Below are 27,612 nucleotides of genomic sequence, written 5' to 3'. Positions count from 1 at the left end.
GGGTCTCAGCTCCCCACTGGGATCCCCCGTGGACAGTGGCTGCGGGACCCAGTTCAGTCCCAGCTCGCACAGGGTCCAGGAGCTACGCACTCTGTGGCTCTGCAGTTTAAATGTACAAGAGCCAGGCGGGCAGGCAAGCAGCCTGGCTCCTACTACACTTAAACTGCAGATCCACAGCACGGAAGTAATTCCCGGAGGCTTCCTCCCTTATTGACTAATTGTGTAGTCAACAGACATTCTATCGACTACTCGATTAGCTATTTACTCGCTTACTAACATCCCTAGTGACTGCAGAAGATTTTTTTGAACTTTTATGATGTACTTTAGGACTGTACAAAGTTTAATTTCTTTCTCCAAAAAATGTATCCAGAACATAAGTCATACATCCAAATTCCAGGATGGCTGCATGCAAAGTTCTCAGATCTTTGTTTTATTTTCCCTGCCTGAACCGACGGCATTATTCCTGCATTCTTGGACGGCATCGCCAGTAATGTGTTAACAACGTTCTGCTGTGTCCTTTTCAGACACAGAATCAATAGCATTAAGTAGGAATGCATTTTTCACCATATGGATTCTTGCAGCCATTACCTGGTCATTACTTGTGTTCAATCAACCATCTTGCATTAAAGTTCAGCTGTATTCTCTTAGTTCTGTATTTTTTCTTCCCTTTCTTCAGTTGCAGCATCCAGTTGTGTACCTGTCAGTTTAAATTTGTCTTGAGTTGTACATCTAAGGCTACATGTTTTAATCACTTCCTTAAATTGCTCATTTTGTGAATCAAATTGAAGGAGATGATTTTACCAGAGAAGAAAGTTGCAACTTTCTTGTCAATTTGAAGTCTTTCCCTTTGGCAGTTGATTTTATGACATAATCTCTAATCTCAGTCTTTTATTGGGGAGTATAGCCTACAGGCTAGCCTGCTTGCTAGCCTATATATCTTTTCTTATAAATTTCTTATAGGTTTATTTGTTTTATTTATAGGTTTATATTAGAATATATTCTGCCTGTAACACAAGGGACCTGTAGGACACATCCTGTATCTTGAGCTAAGGCAAAGTTAGCATACATATGTTTGGCACCTTTTACCTAGATAGATGCTGATTAGCTAAATCATACGGTCTATCTGTGACTGCAACCTTCAACGTAGAGAATGTGTTAATATAGGGGCTTTCCTAAGTTCACACCCTTTTTAAATTAACAAGTTCACCACAACCTAGAACTTGGAAAGAACAGAAATAATCGGTTAGGAAAGAAACAACAAATGCGATACCCAACCACAAAAGGACCAGGACAACGAACTGACATGTATGATAATAAATTGAGATGATTGATATACTAACCATAAGAAAAAAAAGACACTCTTAACATTTGTAAAGGGAGGAAATAAAACTAAGGAAAGGGAAATCCCCTATTGAATATACATAAAAAAATAGCAGCACCGGTGTAACACATAAAAGTGGCGTTCTAACATAGGTGGGACAGGAGAGAAAGATGCAGTGTTTGAGAGGTGCCAGAATAATGGCCACTGGTGATGAGGAAGAGGATGGTTAACATGTCAGGTTGTTCTACAGGAGAGAGTGAGAGTATATGGATGTGTAGTTGTACATCTGTAGTATAGATCTACTTACAAGCTGGGGTATTTGTGACGGTGCTAAATATATTAATAAACTACGTTATCAGATGCCTGGCTGTGTATGTGTGTACACCCCATTTCATTCTTTAATTCTGCTAGGGCCACTTTTTTATTTTTGTCCCCATTCTTCAGGCACAGTGTAGCTACCTGAAGCCTGCTGTTGACCCCAGTATTTATAATAGGAGACAGCACATTTTTTTGTATTTTTACAGCTGTTTTTAATGTTTTATTTTATTAATATGCTTGCTGGTTTTGGACTGTTTACCACCCTGTTAGCAGAGCAGGAGCATTTTTCAGCTCTGTAATTTCTCCTGTTTTTTAAAATCTTTTTGTTACTTGCCCTGCCAAATTCTGTGGTGTGTTGTTTTAACCATTAAACAGTCATGTTTATTTAAACAGTCAATATTTTAATTTTAAGCATATAGTTTTTGCCCTAGCCTCACAGATTTTATTTCATTTTTTTCCTCTACTATATTTGTAAATGTATATGGACTTTTTTTGCTAGTAACCAAGCATATCCATAGCTTATTTCACTTTGTGGGAATTTGCAGTGAGGGGTTCAGAGAGGGTTCTGTTGTGTTAGACAATGATTACCCAAGAGGACAGCTTGCTTACTTATCAGACCAATAGTTGGGGTCACCAGTGTCATCAGATGCTTGGTTGCTTCTGTTTTTCCTGTGTATTGTCCCAGCCCTGTGCAGACAGCTGGCACAGCAGACCTCAATACCCACAAGATCCATTAAAGGTGGAAAGATGCCCAACCAGGTTTATTGTAGACAGATCACAGTAACAGGACCTGACAGACTCTATGAGGATATTAAGACAAGCATGCGCATGACAATGGGCACAGGTCAGTGACTGGCAGGATTTTCCATTTCCCACATCAGCTAGACAAAAGATAGTCCCACTGAGATCCATCTTTATACCCGGGTACAAACAAGTCCAACAAAGTGACAGACCCCTGATGTGGCTAGTTATTACCCCTCAGCTTGTCCATGTTGGTCTGAACAAACCATTTTTATGTCCTGACATCCTGACCTGATCTTTTAGAAAGGATCAGTGTGTTTGTTATCCTTGGGAAATGTTTTGTACCATACTTGATATTGGAATGTTCTGGCATCACTTAATATAGGAATGTGTTTGCATGAGTACTCTGTGACTAGCACTTCTTAGCAATGTGCATTTCTGCAGTATCAGTCCTGTTCTCCCCACAATTTGTGAGCAGGTCCTGCCTCATACCAGACTGATAATAAAAGATCTTATATCTCAGACACTCTTCCTACTACAAACTATATTAGCACATTTGAAAGCGTTCCCATAGTGTGAGTGTTGCAACTGTGCACATCAGGGTTGCTAACTATATAGTTATTTGAATAATACTGACCTGATCTTGGGACAAGAATTTGTCAACCTTCAAAGTGATAACTGGGGATTCTTAAGTAAACTAGATAATTAATAAACAATCTAAAGATTGGGCAACAAGAATTAAAGATGCAGAGATACTGCTTCTGAATGAAACTGATATTGAACTACAGAATTGTGGGTCCTGAAACAGGGTCTTAAATGATCACTGGAGCTATGTTTCAGTGACAACTAAGGCACCAAAAACATCTCATTGGCAGGATTATTCCACTTCAACAAATGTATCACTCAATGGCTCATCTGATCATGAGAAATCCAAATAAGCAGAATTTTTAAATTAATATGAACCTTTCTCTCTTGCTACTTAACTAGTTTTGACAATGTTTACATTATCTTTAAATTTAAATTGCTTTATAACATCTGTATTCAGCACTTCAGTTCATACAAATCACTTGTCCCCTAATGCCTTCTTCAATTTTAGGTATCTTGATTCAGTTAAATTCACACACAGTTTGTTAGCCACAATATGCTAGCCACTCATTTGCAGCACTGGTCAGCAACTTTCATATTTACCTCCTTTGAAAGGGTAAAACCAACTACAGGCAGTCCCCGGGTTACGTACAAGATAGGGACTGTAGGTTTGTTCTTAAGTTGAATTTGTATGTAAGTCAGAACTGGTACATATTGTAGGGGAAACTCTAGCCAAACATTTCTCCAGAGCTCAGTTTTATTCTCCCACACCTCACTTCCCTCAGTCCTTTATTCTCAAGCTGAGATGTCTGCTGAGAAAAGCCGCTCCGCATCTCCCTGGTCTGCTTGGGGGGGCGCTAGCTTCGCATCTCCTTGGTCTGCTGAGGGGAAGCAGCTAGTGCGGGGTTGCCTCACCCCGTTTGTAAGTAGGGATCCGATGCAAGTTGGATCCATGTAACCCGGGGACTGCCTGTACTAAATTCAAGACAAGGAAGTGTTAAAAATAATATGGAACCATAGCTAGCTATGTACAGAACCACATTATCGAAATATCCTTCCTCTTCCAGAAGTTTCTAGATTCTATCAAACCAAGCCCCTTAACAGTTCACAATTCCACATAGTCTCCTCATTTCAGCATCCAATGACAGTTGATTCCACGTATTAGTTCTCAGCTATACCCATTCGTAAAGCTAAGATTTAGTCATGGTATTTTTAGTAAAAGTCATGAACAGGTCACAAATGGTAAACAAAAATTCACAGCACATGATCTGCCCATGACTTGTATTATATATCCCTGACTAAATCTTAGGTGCTCTGCAGAGAGCGCACTGTAAGTGGTCTGTGGCAAGGGGGTCACAACCGGAGCTTTGGCAGTCGGGGGATGACAGCGTGTAACCCAGGTCTGCCTGGAGAGAGCACGTGGATTGAAGGGGTGTGTGGCAGCCAAAGACTGTCTAGGCAGTTCCTCTGGTGGCTGTAGGGTCAGTAACACCCACCATTGTCAAAGTCACGGAGGTCCTGGAAAGTCTCAGAATCTACAATCTCAGTGTCAGACTAACAGCCTTACCGCTTCCCACTCCTCTATAAACTTTCTAGACAGTTCTGTAATGCTGTTGGCTCCTAAACGGCCTGCAGACATGGCAAGAATCCCAATGCATGCCTCATGTCCCTCTTAAAACTTTGTTTCCAAAACATTTTCTGCACCAGCCTGAATTTAGAGTCACATCTTTCTCATATGGAAAAAAAATCCTCATTATGTTCAAGTGAATGCATTTAGACACAAATTTCTTTTTGTCGTCTGTCCAGGGAGATCACTTTCAGAAATGCCATAAATGAAATTGCCAGTCTGAGTTCAGTACCTACCCTATCTCTCGCACAATGTCCTTTCCCACAATCCTCCACAATGGGTACAATTATCTTTCTTCCCCACCTCCTTTCCCTTCCCTCCATCATTACTAAAATGCCAAGATCACCCATTTTGTTCGTCCCAGTCACTTTAAGCTCCTCAGAAATCATCCCATTTGTAAGAGCAGATAGGTAACACAACAAACGACAATCAAATAGAAGTTCATTGCCCTGCAATTCACCAGCTCCACATTTTATCCTAATAAAACACTACCCAGATCCTTTCCTCCTCCTCATCAGTTTCACACACACAAATACACATCACCGCAATCCCATCATTTTTTTCTGTCATCAGCACAATTTCCACACCATTGCTAATACTTTCACAAAGACTGTCTTCATTTCATGGCTGCTACTGATCATCACACCTCTCCACCGCCCTAACTCTTAAATCAAGTATTTTACTAGCGGGCATCAAGTCCTGAAACACAAAGCCACACCTGATCACAGAAAATTCTCTCCTAATCATTGCCTTCAGCATCCCAATCATCGCCTTCAGATTTCTCAACATTGCTATATAGCAAGGCTGTGACTAAAGTTCCATGAATACACAGGAATACTTCTAGCCAACATCTGCATAATACAACATCTTCCCTCCTCCTTGATCTTTCCTAGTAGAAGCAGGAGGTAAACAAACTCCTTCATTATTAAAAATATCGGGATGTGTATTTAAATATGCAAATATTTTCCAAAACAAGCTGTTGCCCAAGGCATTATCTTGCCCTTAAGAAAAAAAAAACAAAAGCATGGTTTATCCTCCTTGGCGTATGGGACTTCCTATTTGTAGTTTGGAGCCCAATATGCTCCACAAGTTTTTCCTATAAAAAACCTATTACAATTTGCCTCCGGCTGACACTAATATTATTATACATCCAGCTCTCTCAAGTCAACCTGCAAAAAAACAACTATGCCAATTAAAAGGAAAATGGTGTTAATTGTTTTAGATGTGCTGTTTCCTTTTTCCTTCACAGCCAGCAACTGTCATGTGTAATAGAATTTTGTTCTGAGAGCTCATGTAATTTTAACCTAATTTACTAGCATATTGGGGTTTCATTCCCCAGGTGGAAGAGTGGATATTGATAACAACAAAGTTCTCTTTTTAAAAAGACCACTTTCAATAAAATTCAGACGGGTTTGGTGACTGGAAAACCTACAGACGCTCTGCAGTTAACAGGTTCATCCAAAAAGACCAATACAAAGGTGCTTTTAGGAGATGGAGAAACTACAGTTATGTGAGAGTTTTCGTTGTGGAAACAAACAACTCAACTATTCAATACAGGCTAAGGGAGAACTACACCATAAAGCAGACGTGGGCTATAATGTTTTATAGTAGCCACTCCAAGAATTTGCTAAGTGGTCAATGATCTCACTTCTTCATTATATTAATGGAGGAGGTGCAGGATCTGGGATGGAGGTTGGGTGTAAAAGAGAGCTTACGGATTGGGGTGTAGAAGTGATGAGGGATCTGGGAGGAATTTAGGTGGAGGGGGTGTGACCTGGGGCAGAGGACTTGGGTGCAGGAGTTTGGTTAGTGACCTTGGGCAGGAAGGAGTTGTTGCCTAGGACAGGGGATTAGGGTGGAGGTACTGGGAGGAAGTATGGGTGGAAGAAGGGAAGAGGCAAAGGATATGCATTATGTGGAGTTGGCGGCAGAAGTGGGGAACAGATGGTTGTGGAGGAAAAACTGGCTAGGATGCCAGAGCATGCTCTGGCCAGGAGATGCTTACCCGGGCAACTCCCAGTTAGCAGCCCAGCAGATTCCCTGCCTTCCACGCCCCACCAGGATGCTCAGAGCAGCCAGCTTTGGAGGTTATGTGTGTCAGTGAACAGCTGCAAGCCCAAGGAGGCGGGGGAAGAGAGGGGTAATTTGCATGCTGCCTGATCTTTAAACAGGCAGCTCCCATTGTCTGCAAACCAGCCAATGGGAGCTGCAAGACTGTGCTGGAAGTGGGGGCAGTGCATGAAGCCTCTCCCACCTCCCCTTAGATTTGCACATGTTCACAAGCAAGGCCCTATAGCCAGCTTTTCTGAAGGCCTGAGTAAGGCTCCCTCTGTGCCCATACGCTGGATTCAGCAGCTTAGCAGGCGAGATCCAGGCCATGGGCCATGCCATAAAGAGAAATTTTCAGAACTAACTAGTGATTCTGAGATAGATAGTTTTTTGATTGCCCAAATGAAGATACTTCAAATGAAAGAGGCCTGATTTTAAGAGAGTTTGTGTTGAACACTTTTTAAAAATGAAGCCTTTTTAAGATGTTTCAATCTGGACAGCCAAATACTGAGTCACCCAAATTCATGTATCACTTAAAAACATGTTTTATTGGAATTAATGTGATCTGAGATCACACAATGGAGAAAAGTCATTTGGCTGAGTCATTATTGTACCTGAAAATCGGCTATCTGATAAATGTGAACTGTACCATCAGTGAGAAATAGCTAACCAAGTTTTAGAACCAGTAATGGCTAATATAGCACTATATGTGGAAGATATGCATTGTTGACAACTAAAGTTTTTGATGTGCTTTGGATATTTAGAAAGAAGTCAATATTTGCCTGACATTATGGTCCATGCTGGCATTTTTTATGGCTTGTCTACATGGAAGGTTATACCAATAAAAGAGAGGATGTGAATTTAAACCAATATAGTTATAGGGGTATAACAGCCAGTGTGGAGTCTCCTATCCCAGTATACTTCACTTTGGAAGCAATTTAAGCTAAACTGTAAAAAGCCACTCTTGTTCCAAAATAAGACTTTCCACACAGGGAGTTATTCCAGAATTATTATAGCAGTTTAACTATACCAATATAGTTATACTAGTATAACTGATGCAACATTTCCATGCAGTCAAACCCCTAGTGTTAAAAGGATTTACAGTTTTCCATTATACCACAAGCACACAGAGCTAATCACAGTAACAAAGCAAAAAAAGTCATTCCTCTCCCCACACACATGGCATACTTCTGAGGGGCCCAGATAGGATTTCACACACCAAAACTATAACTCTCAAATATTTCAATGCCCTCAGCTTCTAAACACAATAAAAACTATAAGCCCAAGCCAGCTTTGTGCAAGAGAAAATTTTCTTCTCTCCGTTTCTTGACAGTGGTCTTCAATTAGAGCCTGCAACGATGACACTCACTGAGACTGACGGAGGAAATAAAAGGAGTGAAACTACTGAAATGCATCTGCAGAAGCAGATTATTCAATGTCCCGCAGACATCGGTGCGAGTGACAGCCGCCAGAGCTTAGTGAAAAAAAGAGAAGCGGAAAATTAAACTTCTCATTGGGTCTGATGATGATTAATATCTTCTCTCTGACGAGCTGAGACTGCTTAATCTCTGCTATTAAAATTAAATCACTGAGGTGCAAATATGGCAGCTGAAGTGGGAGGAGGAATAGTATGTGAGTGTTTCAGATCTGGGGAGAAAGAAAAATCTGAAGGAAATCACAGAGGTACATTCAGTACACTCAACATCTTAACCCTGCTAAAACTAGGAATTAGTCGTCAGCAAAAGCACTCAAGCCAGGTCATTCTAGGGAAGGCAGGATTCAGGAAGACTCTTCTTCATAGTTCCATGTTCCACTTCAAGTGTACACAAAAAGGTAACTAATACCCTCACACAAACTATGTGGAAGATGAATGATTATACACAGATAAGATTTCTGAATATGGCTCCTTTTAAAATATTCAGCAATCTGTTACCTTTCCTTTGGGGTTATTTTAAGTCCCACACTCTCCAAAACATAGCAGCAAAGGGATGAAATAATTAATGATTTTTATTTGTTGTTACACTAAGCTTTCAGATTAACAGAAACCATTGTTAAAATCACTGCCGATTATTGTGGAAGAATATCAATATTTGAGGACAAAAAAAGGAGTTTCTGTGTTAATAGTTATTTTGGCAACCATTATTAATGCAATAGTTAAGAACTGCTATCACCTTTTTGGAAATAACATGACTTGGTTAAATTAAATCCATTAACAGGGAGGTGGCTTACCGATTGTATCTTTCAAAAATCCAGGTATTAGTTTAAAATAACTTTTGAATATTTAAGGCATTAATCCCGTGAAAAATAAAATACAATCTGCTATATTTTAATATAATACATAACCCGTAAAGATTGATTAATTTGTAAGAAAGTGTGTTTTATTTAAAGAATCCAAAACAGAAATGCTGTTAAGGTAGAAGATTACAAATCACAAAGAGTTAACTGCCACATTTCTTCTCTAATAAACCTTGATTCCTAAAGTGAATAATCACTCAAAACGCTGCTAAAACTGTTTGATTTGATCCTTTCTGATGAGTTATTTTTAAAAATTAAATTGGGGCTAAGCTGTGGCTCAGAAGAAAGAATTTGGTTGGGAGATTAGTTTTCCTGATCAGATGGCAAGTGATCATTCATGCATTATAAGTTTTCTCATAACTAGCTTCTAATCATTTTGATACAGTTGATAATTATCGTATAAAAGTACCTGGTGCTTGAAATGGCAACACATTTTGGTGTCTCTAGCAGTGTAACGTTTATAGTTCTTAGGACAATATTTACTATAGTCCACTTCATGCACTGTTGTGCAGTTTATTCTACATTAGACTGAAATAGTATTGTCTTAGTTAATCAAAGTGCAGGATGCTATACAGTTTCTAGTGTACATCTAACACAATTTTCCCTATAATTATGGCCCTGAGAAAATAATGATTTTTATACTACAGAGATATCACAAAAATAGCCCGGTATTATGATTTTTCCAACAGTGGGAAGGTGGAAGCAGACATTAACAAATGATGTAGGCAATTCTATGCAGTGTCCATTGGGGTGGCTCCCCATTGGCTGCATGCCTGCACCACCCTAAGCACTGTCCCCCCTGTATGTTAATGAGCTCAGAGGACAGCAGAAATAGAAGCATTGCAGGGAGAAAGTTTCTGAGAAGCCCAGTATAATTTAAAATGGCCACTGCTAACCAGCCCTGCCTGATCCCTTCTAACCCACACTGACCCCCATGAGAACTGCTGTGATTTTTCCAGCAGCAAGGAGGCAGAAGAGGGCATCTTCACAGCATCTCTAGACTTGGTTGTCAGTTTTATACAAAAGATTGCAGCAAAGACCTTTCACTGACTGCGTTCCATGCGTGTCCCATGACAACTGCTCCTTTTTACCCATGACATTGTCATGAATTTAAAAGATACACACAAAAACACAACCAACTGAGATTTTCTCAGGACCTGACCATTGAAGCTCATAGGCTTGTACAACTGGCTATGGGTGTCGTCTTATCTGCAAAATGAACAACGAGCGAAAAGTTATGCCCGAATAGCTGTAACTTCACTTGTATAATGTAATCTTCTGCAATAGGTTCTCTTTCGGCTGTATCTTCCCATTTAATTCCTCGTTGGTTCCTTCTGCATCCATCCAATTCTCAGGATCTTTCTATAACAACTCCTCTCGAACGCCAATATCCGTCTCTTCTAATCTTTCGTTATCACCCATGTCTCACATCCGTACCACATGCTGCTAAATACACACATTTTCAAGACACTCAGCTTCGTTCCTAAGCTTAGCTGCTACCAACTGGGTTTAAAAGAAGGCACTTGGGCCCTAGACAGGAGGAGAAAGAGTAAGTTGGAAATGTGGAGTGTCGGAGAGCTGTCTGCTGAGAGCATAGATTGGAGTAGCCAAGAAATGGGCAAGTGAGCGCTGCCTGGGAGAGACACGGAAGATACAGAGAGCAGAAAGCGGTACAGGACATCCTGAGGAATGGGGGGTGAGGGAGGAAGAGGAGAGATTGCTAGGAGGATGGTGTGAAGGGGTTAACCTGCTGACCTTGCTGTGTTTTAAGCAGAAAAGTCCAGAGACTAGTCATTCTCAGATGGATAGGCAAGAGAGTGGGGTACTGAAGCAACGGTAGAAGAGAACTGGAACCAACTGCTGATGGACTCAAAGATGGGTGAACTGTAAGAAGTGTCCCTGGAGAGAACAGGGGAAAAAATCATAGTAGTTTTATATGCTTTGCTGTGGGAACTAGGAGAACAGTTTTACCAGGAATGTTCTATAAACTATTGTACATGTACATAAATAAATGAGGTCCAGAAATGGGACTTTGTAATCAACAGTGAGAGTCCGTACTCTTTCTAGTCCTGGGCAAGGGGAGGGTGGAACTAAGCCAGGCATGCTTATCCATGCCTAGCCCACCACAAGAGGGGGTTGACTAGCCATAAGAAGAGGGAGACATTATCTCACACTGTGTGGTTGTTTCTCAGCCATAACAGATATGAAAAAGCTCTGTTCCAAACCACGTCATATGCTCAGAATTTTCAAGCTGTTCGTCAGCAGCAGAAGTGGCTTCTTACTACCTCCAGCTGAAGGAGAAACGAACATGTTCACATGAAAAAGGAGTGGGCAAGTGCTATCAAGAAGCAATAAAAATAGGATTGGCTAACTGCTGGAATTGAAATAGTTTATTAAACTAAAAACAAAAACAAAAAAAACCAGATTGTTTCCTATCTTCTTCTCATCCTTCTTCTCTCCTCATGAAGCTAGACAAACTCAGGCTTAGAAATAAGGCTCACATTTTTCATAGTGTAGGGCAGTGTTTCTATTGCTTCCCATGGCTCCCCTTAGCTGGAAATGGTGAACCAGAGCCCATGGGAGCCATGAGGCTCTATGGATACGGACCCTTTAGGTAAACAAAGTGGTTCAGGCTCACTAGCTGCTTTCCCAAAGCAGGCCTGTGGACCATTTTGAAAAACACTGTACTAAGGTAATTCCACTGGAACCACTTATCATGGGCTGTGGTGAAATCTCCATCACTTTTGAAATCTTTAACTCAAGGTTAGGAGCCTTCCTAAAAGATCTGATCTTGCTCAGCAAGAAGTTATGGGCCTCATGCAGGAATTACTGGGTGAAATTCAGTGGCCTGGTTATAAAGATCAGACTAGATTATGCTAATGCACATGAACCTCCATAATCTTGACGTTCCTGATCCAGGAACACCCAGGGTTCAGATCTTGGCAGAGGGAAGAGGAAGCAGCTCTACACACTGCCACTCCTTCTCCCCTCAGTTGGGGGAATGGCAACGCGCAAAGCAAAGCAATGGTCTGGAGGATTTTCTCCCCACTGCTCCTACAGCAGCGAAGGAGCAATGCCTTTGAGCAGCAGGGCACCAGGTAAATGCCCCACACTTCCTCATGCCCAGACCCCACACCGCCAACCCCCTAATGCATCCTCCCTCCTGAATCTTGCACCAGCACCATCCATGATCCAAAAACTTTCTTAATGTGGTATAACCTATTTCCCATGGACACTGGATAAAGAGATACAAGTGTAGTTCTAGCTGACCTTAAAAAAATCCATGAATCCTCATAAACCAGGGAGGCTCTTGTAACTCTTGCATGTGTTTACACTAGAACGCTAAACCCTCCCTTCCCGTTCAGTTCTGAAACACAAATTAGCCAAAAAAACCATTACAGACATTCCAAAAAGACATTTATCAACATGTAGGTGAGGATGGATGAATAGGTGGATAAAGGAAAGAGGGAGATGGAAGAAAATGAAGTCGGGAGGGGGGAGGGGGGGACAATCAACTGCAGACCACAATGAAGTCATTACATTGAAAACAGAAAGCATCTCATGTTATCATTCTAACATTTATCATAATTTCTTTATAGGAACCTGCAGTCAGTGTTATTAAGCATGGGAGAACATGTATATCTTATTACTTCATCTTTGGCAATAATGTTTCCAATCACAATCTACTATATAGTGGATCTCCCTGAACACTCATATAAATACACCACTATTAAACTGTGCAGTGACTACTCCCAACCTTTATACTTGGTACTTTTCCATTTGAAGATATGGGTATTCTAAGTCTGATTTTGCAAGCTACTACATATGGTATGCCAGCCATGCCTGTATAGAGAGCCCTGCTGACTTCATTATGCTTTTGCACAAACTCATGAATCTATCTGCAAAGAGCAGTTTGGAAGATCGGGGCTTAACTTCTTGGTCCTCTTTAAAAGACTTTTTAAATTACTGTTAAAAGTGTACTGAGTTATGACACTGTCAACATAATCCAGAACAGCATAGTAGAGATAGAAGACTGTTTGCAGAAAGTTCAAGAGATTTAATTCCTCTTACTTTTGAAAAGATAAACATATGATATTATTGATTACAGATTTGGTTTATCATAATCTAACTGACAATTTTGTTGTCTGCACATCATGACTGTAAGGCTAATGAAGGCAACTGTAGCACTCTGCTCATCCAACATGCAGTACTTAAAAAATGAACAAGCCAGATTTATCGAGGAACAAAGTTAGATGTTTGTGAGGCTGCACTTAGATGCTAAGTTATTTTTCATAGGGTACATCTACACAGCAGCATTATTTGGGAATAACTGACATTTCAAAATAATAAAATGCACATCTAAACAGCAAGCTATTATTTCTAAATAACCTGGAGCTGGAGGACTTCTTACTCTGATTCTTGTAACGCTCATTTTGCGAGGAGCAAGGGAAGTTAAAGGAAGAGTGTTCTTCCTTTGACTTCCTGCTATGGACACAGAGCCAAAAGCTGAGTTAAACTACTTTGACTTCAGCTACACAATTAACATAGCTGAAGTTGCGCACCTTATTTAGACTTTTGCTCTGAACTGCAGACATGCCCACAGAGTGCTGGGAGAGGGAACTGATGTTACACAATTCATAGGTTAGAAAGGAATCCCACCCCAGTCATATAATAAATTTTAAAAGAGAATCTCAGGCTAAGAACACAAAAGCTTTTATATCAACAGTTTCTCTTCTTGTGGAGTATCTAGAGAGGAGAGTGAATCAAAATGCTGCCATACCATAATTTTTTTTTATGCTTGGCTATTCATTAAAATGATTTATTGAAGGACAGGTGAATACAGTAAAAAATGTACTTAGGGCCCAGTAGCAAAGGAGGATATGGAGGATGTGGAGCCACAGAAGGAAAGCAGATGTGCAAAACTTCAGATGAAAAAAACTCCAAACACTTACCCAACTCAATACCAATCTCCACTCCATGAAAGGTCTGTACTGACTGGCACACAACTATGTGACTAAGTATAAACATCTCAGGTCAGAAAAGCGTGCTTAGACAGTGTGGGTATGTCTACACTACCCCGCTAGTTCGAACTAGCAGGGTAATGTAGGCATACCACACTTGCAAATGAAGCCCGGGATTTGAATTTCCCGGGCTTCATTTGCATAAGCCGGCCGGCACCATTTTTAAATAACGGCTTGTTCGAACCCCGTGCCGCGCGGCTACACGCGGCACGGGCTAGATAGTTCGAACTAGGCGTACAGATAGTGAGGAATGGCTTGCTAGTTCGAACTATCTAGCCCGTGCCGCGTGTAGCCGCGCGGCACGGGGTTCGAACAAGCCGGCATTTAAAAATGGCGCCGGCCGGCTTATGCAAATGAAGCCCGGGAAATTCAAATCCCGGGCTTCATTTGCAAGTGCGGTATGCCTACATTACCCCGCTAGTTCGAACTAGCGGGGTAGTATAGACATACCCTGTTGGTATAAGGTTAGTAATCCTTATTACTTGTTTCCTACTGTACCATATGCTTCAGAGAAGCCAGAGGAACCCAAACAAGAGAGTTGGGCACAAGAGCTAGAATAAGCACCTACTTACTCATCAGTGCACCATATAAAAGTGTCTCTGTAAAACTGTATGAAATGTGAGATCATGCTGCATGTTAAAGCGGCGAGGAGTCGTGTGGCACCTTATAGACAAACTGAAGTATAGGAGCATAAGCTTTTGTGGGCAAAGACCCTCTTCGTCAGATGCATGTAGTGGAAATTTCCAGAGGCAGGTATAAATATGCAGGCCAGAATCAGGCTGGAGATGACAAGGTGGATCCAATCAAGGAGGATGAGGCCCACTTCTAGTAGCCGATCTGGAGGTGTGAATTCCAAGAGAGGAGAAGCTGCTTTTGTAGTTAGCGAGCCATTCACAGTCTTTGTTTAATCCAGAATTGATTGTGTCAAACTTGAAGATGAACTGTAGCTCAGCAGTTTGAAATGGATGTGGAACGGATCCAGTAGCTTGGCGGGCTGGACCTGACCCGCTAGCAGCCTCTTGCCCACCCCTGTTCTAAGGTAATGGTTTTGAACCCGGGGTCTTTTGTATATTATGCCTAAGATTTCCAAAGGGGCCTGGCATCTCCATTTAGAGTTGTCAGCTCTCCAAAATTGTCCTGGGGTTTCCAGGAATTAGAGATTAATCTTTAATTAAAGATTATGCCATGTGATTAATTCTCCAGGAATTCATTTAAAATTGGCCATTTTCAATTTTTAGAAGTCCACAAATGAAGGGGAAAAAAGTTTGATAGCTGCTGTTCTAAAGTCTCTGAGAGCAAAAATGCATATGGTATGTTGACTGCAGCAGTTAAAGAGCTTCCACAACACCATATCTCAGTATACATGAATCATAGAATTCCCACTAAAATACAGATAAATCTATCCCAGGACCTTATTCAAATATCATTGCACTCAGTGTTAAAACTCACAGTCAACTTACACAGGCACAAAAACAGGTTTCTCAACTGAAACTTTTTAGGATTTACACATGGCATGACTAAGCAAAGAAATTCATAACGAAAAATAAATTTTACAGGTTCTACCTCTTTCTGATAATAAACTGTCCATGAAAAAATTATTTCCTAAAATTTATGTATTATTTGAAAACACTTGATGAATATTTTAACTAATAATTCTTAGTATATCTTGTTTATGAGCATAAAATTCAAGCTGTGTTGATTAGGCATGTGGATCATGAGATACAATTTCTGGCGCATAATTGGATGAGTTTAACCCTCAGAATCAGTTTTCTGATTCAAATATTCACAGTTATGATTTCAAAGCTCACTTCCTATGAATATTAAAACTTAAAGCTCATTGTGCCTGTCCATATTTTTGCCAATTAACATATTCACTAGCCTATTTATTGAAAGTAAACACACAAAAAGAGTGAACAGCATAAAAGTACATCTGTTCACACACTACAATGAGCTGCACAATCTTTCTTTCTCTCTTTCTCTTTCTTATTACTTCTTTTCCCCTTCTCACAGTGGTGTTGTAAGAGTGACTGGGTTGAAAACTTTCAGAGAGGTAGCCGTGTTAGTCTGTAACTGGAAAAACTTAAAAAACAATTAATAGTCTTGCAGTACCTTAAAGACTAACAAAAAATGCAGATGATATCTATCATGAGCTTTCTGGACACAACCCACTTCTTCAGATACCATCTACATATTTGTTAGTCTCTAAAGTGCTGCAAGACTATTTGTTGTTTTTTGTGTTGAAAACTGTGAAGCAGTCAGGTATTACAATAATGGGGGCCAAATAGGTGCCAAAGATAGACTGATAGTCTTAGTATTTGCCCAATGACAATCCCATACATCTGCTCTATATGATCCTCAGGGCAGAGGTAACAGGAAACTCAGAGCCCACAAAGGAATATTTGGCAGTATTTTGTCACAATCAGAAAAGAGGAAGTTAAATGACAAAAGGAAGCAATCAAGGGAGGAGTAAAGTCTGTCCTTATGCAGCTTGAAAACACGGAAGAACTCCCTGCAAACACCGGCTCCCCCTCCCCAGCACTGCTGTCTTTGATATAGAGGCAGTAGCCCAGGTAAGGGGTGGGGTGGGCTTGTTTTTAACTGTGACGGTTAACCAATGAGCCCAGATACATCGGTTAACCGTTTAAACATGTACACTGTCACGTCCCTATAGTACACGGTGTTAAAAACAATCATCATCAGACGCATTCAAAGACCACACAGTATTCAAAATCCTCTTCAGTATGCTGGGTCACAACCTCTATAATTATTGATATGTGCCAGTCAAGATGTTTAGTAGTGTCTGCTTTCAAAGCTTGGGTACAGTTTTACTCTTGTGTTACTCCAAGTGGACAGGGCTTATTTCACAACTGCTGAGTGACAGATGTGAAGTGACAGGTTACTAGATGCCTCCTAACAAGAGAGAGAAAATCATCTATTGTAGAAATGTAACAGTTTTAAAAATAAAACTATGAGCTATGAAATTATCAGGTCAAATATAATCATAGTCACACTTTATATCAAAGTTTTACTTACAAATAATTTATAAAGAAGTTATAAATGAGCTTCCTGCACAATATTTTGTCAAAAGGTCCAAAGTGATCATCAGATGAATAAAGAGGGGAATTGTATACGAGTAGGGAGGTGATTTTACCTCTGTATACAGCACTTCTGAGACCTCTACTGGAATACTATGTTCAGTTCTAGAAACCACGTTTTTAAAAGGATGTTGAAAAACTGGAAAGACACAAAAATTATCCAATGGAGGAAGAAAATTTCTTATAGTGACAAACTTAAAAGACCCAATCTGATTAGCTTCACAAAAAGACTGAGAGGTGACTTGACTTCAGTGTCATGGGGAAAACATACCAGGTTTAAAAATACTTTTTTAAGGCGGCAGAGAAAGGCACAACAAGCAAGGATTTCTGAAAACTGAAGCCACACCAATTCAAGTTAGAAATTAGAAATGAATTTTTAACAATGAAGGAATTAACCACTGCCATCACTACCAGGGAAGTTGTGGAGTCTCCATCTCTGATATCTTCAGGTCAAGACTGAACATCTTTCTGTAAAATGTGCTATAGTCGAACATAAGTTATGTTTTAGTCAGATAAATTACTGGGCTCATAGAAGAATAACAGTAAAATTTAATAGCTTATCGTATACAAATTAAACTAGATGGTCAATGGCCTCTTCCAGCCTTAAAGTCAATACATTCTGAAAATGATTAAAAAATAATTGGTTTATCAATCGTTATAAAATGTTAAGAGTTCAAAATCTCAATAAATTCCTTATAGTCTTCATTTATAACCATTTGTAATACCTTCTAGTGTTGTGCTTATGATCACCTGCAACACAGACTACTCATGTCTCTAACTTACTTATAACATCATTTATAAACACTCTTAACAAGGAACCATAACATGAAGTGTGACCATAATTATTTTTCTCAAAATAAAAAGGTGAGGCCAAAATTTGTCCAATTATTTAAATTAAACAAAATCACAGCCCTTTAGCATGTAAGGCCATCTGTTTTTAAGCAACCATCTAGTCCCACTTAGCTTTCCAGTTTACTGTGAATCTTACACCTATATCATCCTAGGATGACCTCACACAGGGCGTATCTAGACTACGCACAATGGTCGAAAGAGGATATGCCAATTCCCATGGAATTTGCATATCTTCTTTAGACTGTTCCCTGTAGTTTAGGGATGAGCCCACAATGACTGCACATGTAAAAAATCACACAGTGATTAATCACAGGTAACTAAATACATTTTTTTCTCTGATAATTCAGAAAGGTGACCATGTATACAAGTGTGTTTCTGTGATGTATCTAAACAAATGTTAAGAGGCTGAAAAAGAGAAGTTACTTGCTCTGTAACTGGTGTTCTTCAAGATGCTCATGTCCATTCTAGGGATGTAAGTGACTAGTCGATTATCCGATAACCATAAGCTTATTGGATGGTCGAGTAGTGAGTGACTTGACTAGTTGCTTCCCCCCTCTTGCTGCCTCTATCAGCTGCTCCAGTCCCAGGTACTGCGCCTCTGCTTTTTAAATGTATTAAGAGCCACCCAGCTCTTAATGCATTTAAAAGGCTGAGGTGCAATGAGGGGAAACAGGCACAAGCCTGGAATTAGCTGTCCCAGCTCACGCCTGGTCTCCCTCCACTGCTGTGACTCTGCCTTTTAAATGTATTAAGAGCCTGCTGACAGAATCACAGCGGGGTTAGCTCCCAGGGTGAGAGCTAACCCCACTGCGGCTACATAGTTTCCCCCGCTTATTGACTAATTGACTAGTCGATTAAACACAATTTAACATCCCTAGTCCATTCAACATGGGTGTGTGCGCCTGCCACATGTACCGGTGCCAGAAGTTTTTACCTAAGCAATACCTGTAGGGGCCAGAGTCCCCAGCACCCCCTGAAGTGGCACAGGCATTCTGCACTATATAGGGCGTCCCCCAGACCCTCCTCCTCAGTTCCTTCTTGTCAGAACTCCGACAGAGGGGAGGAGGGTGGGAGGCTGAATGGACGTGAGCAACATATCTCGAAGAACACCAGTTACAGAAACAGGTAACTGTCTTTTCTTCTTCAAGTGCTTGCTCATGTCCATTCAACATAGGTGACGGCAAGCAGTATTTGCGGAAGTAGGGTAGGAGTTATGTAGGTACATGCAGACTGCAAAACAGCCCTGCTGAATGCAACATCCTCTCTAGCCTGCTGTGTGATGGCACAATGAGATGTGAAGGTCTGTACCAGCGACCATGTCACTACCCTACAGATATCCTGGATCAGGATATGTGCTAGGCAAGCACACAAGGAAGCTTGAGCCCTAATGGAGTGGGCCCTAATCAACGCTGGTGGCTGGGGCCCCCTAACTCATAACACATGCAGAAAGTGTTGGGAGGAGATAGGGCTTCCTCCTGCATTCCTCATAGGCCAAACATCACTGCATAGAGTTGTGAAAGGACCATGTCTTCTCCAGGTAGAAGGCCAGCACCCAACACACATCCAACATATGGAGGCGCCTCTCCTCATTGTTCGCATGAGGGCTGGGGCAGAAGACTGGCAGAAAAATGTCCTAGTCCACGTGGAAGGCGGAGACCACCTTGGAGAAGAAATGTTGGGTGCAGTCGAAGCTGGACCTGGTCCTTAAAGATCCAGGTATATGAAAGTTCCAACGGCAATGCTTGGAGCTCCAACACCTTTAATGGCAATCAGGAAAGCCACCCTGAAGGAGAGTAGCGACAGGGGGCACGTGGATAGCAGCCTGAACAGTGGACCCGAGAGCCTTGTCAGGAGCAGGTTCGGGTCCCACTGTGTGAGAGGGTCCCTAACTTGGGGTAAAGCCTCTCCAAGCCCCTTAGAAACTGAGAGGTGACCCCAGGGGAGAAAACCGAGCGAACTTGCACCATCATGTGAAAGGCTGAGACAGCTGCCAAGTGGACCTTGATGGTGGCCAAGGCCAGGCCCTGCTGCTTCAGGTCAGCAGGTAGTCCCGGATCTCCTAACGGGGAGCCTCAGCCAGGACCACCTGCTGTTGCTGCACCCACGCAGAGAAACTGGTCAATTTAGCCGCATATGTGGAACACGTTGAGGGTTTACGACTCTCAAGGAGAACTCACTGTAGAACACCCAAACATGGCATGCTCCTGTGGGTTCAGCCACGGATGAACCACTTGTTGTGAGGTGGAGCAAGCTGAGGCTTGGGTGGAGCAGGTAACCTTAGTCTTGGGAGAGTAGGTCCACCCTCAGCAGCTGCTGAAGTATGCATCTTTGAGGTCGAGGGTTGCTCTCCAGTCCCCAGGATCCAGATCAGGGATAATGGTGGCCAGAGAGACCATACAAAGTGGGCAAGATATCTGTTGAGGCCCTGCAGGTCCAGTATAGGCCATAGGTGCCCCTCTAGAATAAGGAAGTATCGAGAGTAGAAATGCCTGTTCTCAAACTCCAATGGCACCCTCTCCACCGCTCCTACCTGGGACAGCTCCTATTCAAGGAGTTGCTTGTGAGAAGGGTCCCTGAAGAGGTACAGATCGAGGGATGGGAAGGGGACATAGAGGAGAGCTGGAAGGTGTAGCCATGTTGGACAGCAGCCAGGACCAACAGTCGGATGCAATCCATGCCGGAAGGAAGGCTGAGAACAGGTGGGCAGGATCCTGGAAGTCCAGTATGTCGCCCTTAGGAACACTCTCAAAAGGAGAACTTGCCCTGGGACTTTACCTGGCTGGTTAACTGCTGGCCATACGAAGAGCGGAGACCTTGCGTGCATTTCCAAGGCTTAGAGTGTGAAGGGACTCTTTCTGGGTGAGTATACTGGCCCCTTTGTTGAGGGCTTGTGGCTTAAACCTCTCAGACCCAGGGACATAGAGGCTCAAGGTTTTCCAAGGTAATGCAGGAGTCTTTAAGTCCGTGCAACCTTGTGTCCATTTGTTCTGTGAACAGGGCCCCCATATTGAACAGCTGGTCTTGAATGGAGTTGTGCGCCTCCAAGTCCACAGCATCAGATGCTACTTGTAGAGGTGCCAATGCCACTGAGGAACCTTCCACAACAAGGGCCTTAAACTCCTTGCAAGATGCTTCGGGCAGGGAGGCGTCAAATTTTGCCAGTGCCCCCCCAGGTGCTCATGCCATATTGTGTGAACAGGGCCTGGTCATTCGCCACCTTCAGCTGGAAGCTGGCCAAGGAATAGACCTTCCTTCCAAACAAATCCAGCCATTTGGAGTCTTTATTCTTAGGGGTGGGTGCTGAGTTGGCTGGCCCTGGCACTCCCTGTGGGACACGGACTCCACCACGAAGGAGTTGGGCAGCAGGTGGGTATAAAGGTAGTCATGGCCCCCCACTGGAACAAAGTACTTACATTCTGCCCTCTTGGCTATTGGCGGAATGGAGGAGGAGTATCTGCCAGAGTGTCTTGGCCGCTTTAGCAACTGCCTTGTGCAGAGGCAATGCTACTCTGCCTGGGCCCGCTTGACCCAGGACACCAAACAGTGATCTCAAAGATTCCTGCACCTTCTCAGCTTAGAGGCCCAGACCAGGGGCTACTCTCCTCAGTAGGTTCTTGTGGGCCTTTGAGTCCTGCTGGGGAACTGCCGGGGAGGACACCACGATTGCCTCGTCCAGAGATGAGGAAGCCAGGGCTGGTTGGGCTTCCTTGTTCCAGTGGGGCAGGTCCCCTACTCCCGCTTCCTGTTGCGGAGGCGGCAGGTGTGCCCACATCCTCTTGGGGTCTCTGAGGTCCTGGTGGCACTGACAGGGTCTGGGACACAACGACAACTGAGTGAGTAACCTGGGGCTGAACTGGGAAGTCCCAGGAAGTCCTTGGACACCACTGAGCCTGCCAGTAAGACTGTGACCATGGCATGTCCTGCAACAGTGCCAGCATTGTTGAAGTTGACAGTGCCATCTGTTGCGCCGTCATCTGCATAAGGTGGGTGGAGGCCACCATTGACATCACACCGCCCGAGTGGATATTCGTTGACGCCCAAGAGGACAAGTGGGAGCAGCAGCCTTTCTGGTACCAGGTTTCCATCCCTGATGGAGACCAAGGCAACTGGGAGCATCTGGAGCACCAGCATGAACTTCTGCGCCCTGATGACCCTCTCCTTGAGTCTGGCGAACGGTGTTAGACCGAGGCTCCATGGTGCTTAGATGGGAACAGGGAGAAACGGGACACATCTCTGCAGCTAGATTGGCTTAGTGCCAGTGAGTATCTACAGCCCGGTGAATGGTACTATTGCTGTGGTAAGGGGTCCCTTTGGTGGGGTGGTGAGTAGGGAGAGTCACAGAAGATCGTGCATCGTGCCCCAGTGTCTCATGTGCAGACTTAAAAGGATTTAGTAGCGTTCTCCTCTTAGACCCTGGAGAATAACGTGATCAGACTATGCCTGGCAACTGGGGACCGAACAGTGCTTTATCCCTGTGCTAGAGCCCCGTGGACATTGGAGGTGAAACCAGCATGGCACTCATGTCATCTGTAGCCTGGCAGGCCTCCAGTATGGAGCAAAGACAGATTTCTAACACCAATGATGACAGCCTGGGCACTAGGCTCGCAGCCTTCTGGGCCTTCTCCAGCCTGTCCATGGGCTGATCACCCTTTCTCCCCTTGTCTTTACAAAGGGACTTGTCTCTGCCTGGTTTCCAAGAAGGCCTACCCAGGGCTGGGGGCGACGAGCAGTGCTGAGCCATCAATGCCAGTGGTGCACTGTGCCCGAGGCACCAGGATCCAGTGCTGAGTCCAACCACTGGTCTGACAGAGCTAGCACAGACTCCATGAAGAGCACCGTGAGAGGAATACTATGCTCCTTAATAGTTCTGGGATGGAAGGTCCTGCAAGTACAACACTTGTCTGTCCCTCAGGCAACATAAACAGTCCACTAACTGGCACGGGCCTGCAACAAGCAGCACCAGCTTAGAAGCCAAGGGACAAGGCTGGCCTTACCATGAGGTGAACTGAGGCGGCCGCCTCAGGTGCCAGACTCTGGAGGGGGGGGGGGGGCACCATTAGGACCCAGAGTATAGAAAATTGTGTCTGCTGCTGGTGCATATATATTCTCTCTGCTCTAGATGCACAGAGATGGTGGAGTGCCATGAGAGGAGAAGAACGTGAAGAAAGCAGAATTGAGACCTTTCAAAGTTTTGGCCCAAGCGAAGGGATATGGGGGTGTCATTTGAGCTCCCCGCCTCAGGTGCCAAAATATTGTGGGCCGGCCCTGACAGTGGAGCAGGACATAGTCTTTAAGGTGCTGCTATTCCTTCTTTTTAACTTCTGTGAAAAGACTCTGCCTGGGAGACAGTCTTTTCACAGAAGTTAAAAAAGAAGGAATAGCAGCACCTTAAAGACTAACAAAACATGTAAATGGTATCCTGAGCTTTTGTGGTCAACAGTTCACAGTTCATTAACGGGAACCTGAATGCAAAGAGTGTTTGCCACAGCTGAAGCTGGAGCACTCTGTTCCAAGCACCATCACTGGCAGGGTAAGAAGAAACTGAGGAGAGTGGGGCAGGAAGCACCTTATATAGCCCAGTATGCATGCACCACTCCAGGGGAAGCTGGGAACCCCCGCCCTTAGGGGTACTGGTTAGGGAAAAAATTCTGGCACTGGTGCATGTGGCAGGCACAGAAACCTATGTTGAATGGACATGAGGAATCACTCAAAGAACATCTTTTTCATGTTAAGATAACTTAAAATTGCAGAATAGATTTTCTTTAAGCTTTCAAAAGCAAAACCACCAATTATTGACCAAGCATAAAATGTTCTCTCCCAATTTTTCAAGCTACAAAGTAACAGAAAATAAGATTGGGAATCACAGTTCCTTCTCACCCCACATCAGTGAAATGTCACTAATGAAATCCTCTTATTTTAGAAACCCATCACATTTAGAACTTAACTGGCAAAGTGGTAGGTTTTTTCCAAGTCATTATTATATAGGTGCAAGTCAATGCACAAAATATGTTGAGTATCTCCATCTGCAGAGGGAAGGAGACAAAGATATGCCCACTGCAGCTACAACAAGCAAGAGCTGGCCAGAGACAGTGCATCTAAGCTGTTTTTATATAGTAAGATCCTGGAGATACAGATTGATTTTCTGTGCTCAATATTTGTTTCACCTGCCAGGGACTGATAAATGGATTGAAAAGCTGTCCAGCTGCACTGTAGATAGCTCTGCATACTTTACTGAAATGTTATTTTGTAACCTCATACAGAAATACTCAGCAAAAGTTAGCAAATGTTTTTACAACAGCTCCTACTGTCACTAAACAAGAGAAGGGAAAGTGGGAGGGGAACTGTTTTCCTACTCTATAGTGGCAGAGAAATAACAGCTGAAAACCAGCTTACATCGGATTTCAGTCATGTTCACAATGACACTTAATATACCTACCCCATAGGTGTAAGATGAGAGCAACAGAAGCACTCAAATAGGGTTGCCAGATGATTTCAACAAAAATACCAAACAGCACTCCCCCCCCCCCCACACACACACCCCAAAAAAACACAGGGGAAAAATTCTGTTGGGGGGGGGGGGGAAAGAGGGGCAGAGACCAAAGTTGTTGGGGGGGAGGGAGGAAAGGACCCCAAGAGTTATTAAGCAAAAAAATAAAATAAAAAACAGCATTAAAACAGTATGGCCCCTTTAATTGCATGCAGAATCAGACTAGGGATAAGAAGAGGAGAGGTTGTGCAATAAGACCCAGGGGAGGCATTGTATCCCCTTGCTCAGGTCCTGAGGTTTTTTGCCGGCAGCCATCTTTTTCTTTTGGTCACGCCACAAGGGAGCTTCCCTGCAGAACCAGGGAGGTGGGGGGCCGGACACTGGGCCCAGTTGTCAAGTGTGTGTAGGGTTGCCAGGTGTCCAGTATTTTCTGAATTTTTTTTTTACCGGACAGGAGGCGAAAATACCGGACACTTGGCAACCCTACTCTCAAACTGAAGCTCCACTGGTATACCAATGGCTTCTGGTACACCTTTGTCTGAGTGCCTCATGGCTCTGCAATTTGTTCTAGCTCCTCCTCTACCCCACCTCAAATCCGATGACAATCAAGCCTCATTGCAAGGTCATCCCCTTCCACATTTTAAGATAAAAGAAGAGATGAGGGAGAAGGATTGTAATTGTAGGGATGGAGAGCTCTTCAAAGGGGGCAGGAGATTTGTGGTGAGTTATCTTAAAGTGCTGCTCTTGTGTTTTAAAGTTGTGTCTCAAGCACGCCTAGAGCACATGGATGGGGTGCCCTTTTTAAGTACTTCTGTGCCCTTTCCCACACTCCGTGTCTATCCTGTCATCATAGATATCTACCTCCAAGTCATGGGATACAGACAGTGAAATACCAGGAAACATACAGAGGAAAAAGTCTAAGGAGAAATAATTTCTGACAGTGCTTGAAGTAGAAGAGAAAAAGCAAACAACTGATACCAGAATTGACATCGTCCTCATCGGTCACATCGTGGCAAGGTCTCTGTTGTTAAGAGCTGCACAGAGCAACTCATTTGCAATGCATGGCAACAGCTTCATTTAACCTCTACACGATTGAAATCCTATTGCTGGTCAGTTCCCATCCGCCTCATTCATCCGTTCCCACCAGTTTTCTATTTTTTTTTTTTTTACTCTTACCTTCAAAACTCCCAGAAAACAAGTAAATCCAGGTAAAGGCTGGAACAAAAAGAAGAGTCAGAGAGGCAGCCAGAAATTTCCGTCTCCCTCTGCAGATTCCCAGCATTCTCTCAGAAGTGGAGATCCCCAGTCCAGTGCTATTCCTATGTCGGAAGCATGTAGTCCACAGCCTCCCACATATTACTCCCTGAAAGAGAAAGGAGAAAAGGTTACCAGTTATACCACTGTATGAAGCCAGGCTCTTCCAATGTCCTGCAGAGCTACAGAATGAGATTGAAAATGGGGTTGCTCACATTGCAAAACAATTCCCATTTCAACATGCTGCACAACAAATATAATAATGCATGTCTGAGAAGTGCCTTAAAAGAGCATAAATCAATAAAATGTATCACATCAGCTAAACACACACTGAGCTCATCTTATAAAGAGCAACATTTGTATGCCACCCTTTGAATAGAAAGAGACTCCATTTTGATTGATGTCTCTGCCCCCCCCCCAAAAAAAGAGAGACAGACACTTCTTGTATCTCTACCTCTATTCCTAAAAAGCAGAAAAAACACTGGGGCTATGTCTACACTCGCAGCTTCTTGCCCGAGTAATATGCAAATGAGGCTAAGCGTGGAATATCGCAGAGCCTCATTTACATACCTAATGAGCAGGGGTCGACAAATTATGGAAAACCCTACTCTCCAGACAAAAAAGGGACTAGCTAGCCTCCCCCACAAAAAGTGTTTTTTAATGGCATAAATTCCTAATAAGAATAAGAACAGTAATTACTAATAAGTTATTAATAAATATCACCCAGGTTATTAATAAATATCTTATAAACCTCTACCTTTTCTCTCTGCTGCCATGTCTCCTCCCCTTGCTCCTGGTGCCTGCTGCCCCCCAACCCCTCACCCTCTGCTGTCCTGACTCCTGCCCTTCTCACTGCCCTCAGCCTTCCTGAGACCTTTCCCCCTCCGCCAGCCCTTCTCTCTGCCCTATGCCCACTCCTCCAGTAGCCCCACTCTGATTGTGTGAGCTACCCCTCCTCATCCCCTCTCCTAACACCTCCCTCTACACACCTGCCCTGCCTCTCTCCTCTGGTGCTGGTCCCTCTTCTGCACTCTTTTTCCCTGATACCCATCCCTTCACCACCCTCTGCCCCTGTTCCCCTCATGCCCCTGTGCCCTCACAGATGCCTTGCTCCATCCCCGCCTTTCTCATGCCCACCCCTTCTTTCAAGCCTTCTCCCAGCACCTTCCCCTTCTCCTCTATCCCCCAGTGCCCTTACCCTCTCCTCTCCCAGCATCACCCTGTCCCCCCTCCCACTGACACCTCCCCTCCTGCCCTTTTCCTCATTGTCTGCACTTGGCCCGCTGGCATTTGTCTCTCCTGCACCCCTGTCCCTTGGTGCCTTCCCCATTCTTCTTCTCCTGATCTCCTCCCCTCAGCACAAGCCCCTTCCCCATATTTTTCCTCTCCCCTCCCCACAGCCCAGCCCAGCCCCTTCCCCTCCCCAGAGGCCAGCTCTAGGTTTTTTGCTGCCCCAAGCAAAACATTTACCCCCCCCCCAACTTTGTTGTTGTCTTTTACACGTTTGCATTTTTGGATCTGAGAAGAGGAGAAGTGGGTGGAGGTGGAGAAAATAGGTATCAAATCCATGCAAATCTTTTTGTTTGAGGATTTTGTGCAGATCATATGCCAGGCACAGAAACCTCTCCAGAAAAGTTTTCTGATTTCAAATAGCAATGGATGCAACACGCCAATAGGGACTGTAAGAGCTAAAATCAAGTACTGTGAAGTTTTTAATAATAGTGCCTTTTGGTGCATTCTGAAAGCAACCAGCAGTTGGAACATTCCTACATAGATTTACGGGTTTTTTTTACTCACCAGTGCATGCAATGAAAACATATTTCAGCTTTAAGGTCAGACATTTATTAAATTCATAGTGAAAGTAAATTCAACTTAAAGTCAAAATAAGAGATAATTAAAGACAAGAAAGATGGGCTGAAACAGAATTTTACAAGATTTTCTACTTAGGGTCACCACACTTGAAATCT

The 27,612-nt window shown here is 43.2% G+C and overlaps 1 protein-coding gene and 1 long non-coding RNA gene across 8 annotated transcripts in view; both read right to left on the bottom strand.

Moving 5' to 3' along the window:
• The window catches only part of LARGE1 (LARGE xylosyl- and glucuronyltransferase 1), a 498,136-nt gene that overhangs the window by 284,982 nt on the left and 185,542 nt on the right, over window positions 1-27,612 (bottom strand). For all 7 annotated transcript variants that reach the window (XM_025178894.2, XM_025178889.2, XM_025178890.2 and 4 more), the window contains one exon: window positions 25,568-25,754. In XM_025178894.2, the coding sequence (XP_025034679.1) occupies window positions 25,568-25,673 (106 nt within the window). In that variant the 5' untranslated portion in view covers window positions 25,674-25,754. The remainder of the gene's footprint in view (window positions 1-25,567; window positions 25,755-27,612) is intronic.
• Window positions 15,014-25,553, bottom strand: LOC142830815 (uncharacterized). Its single transcript, XR_012906323.1, has 2 exons — window positions 17,109-25,553; window positions 15,014-16,867 (listed from the first exon to the last, which is right to left on the bottom strand). It is a non-coding gene; the product is annotated as an uncharacterized LOC142830815 (long non-coding RNA).

This window comes from Pelodiscus sinensis, chromosome 1 (assembly GCF_049634645.1).
Source record: "Pelodiscus sinensis isolate JC-2024 chromosome 1, ASM4963464v1, whole genome shotgun sequence".
In the NCBI taxonomy this organism is placed as follows: Eukaryota; Metazoa; Chordata; order Testudines; family Trionychidae; genus Pelodiscus; species Pelodiscus sinensis.
The sequence above is the reverse complement of the archived record's forward strand: the minus strand, read 5'-3'. Positions and strand labels throughout refer to the sequence as shown.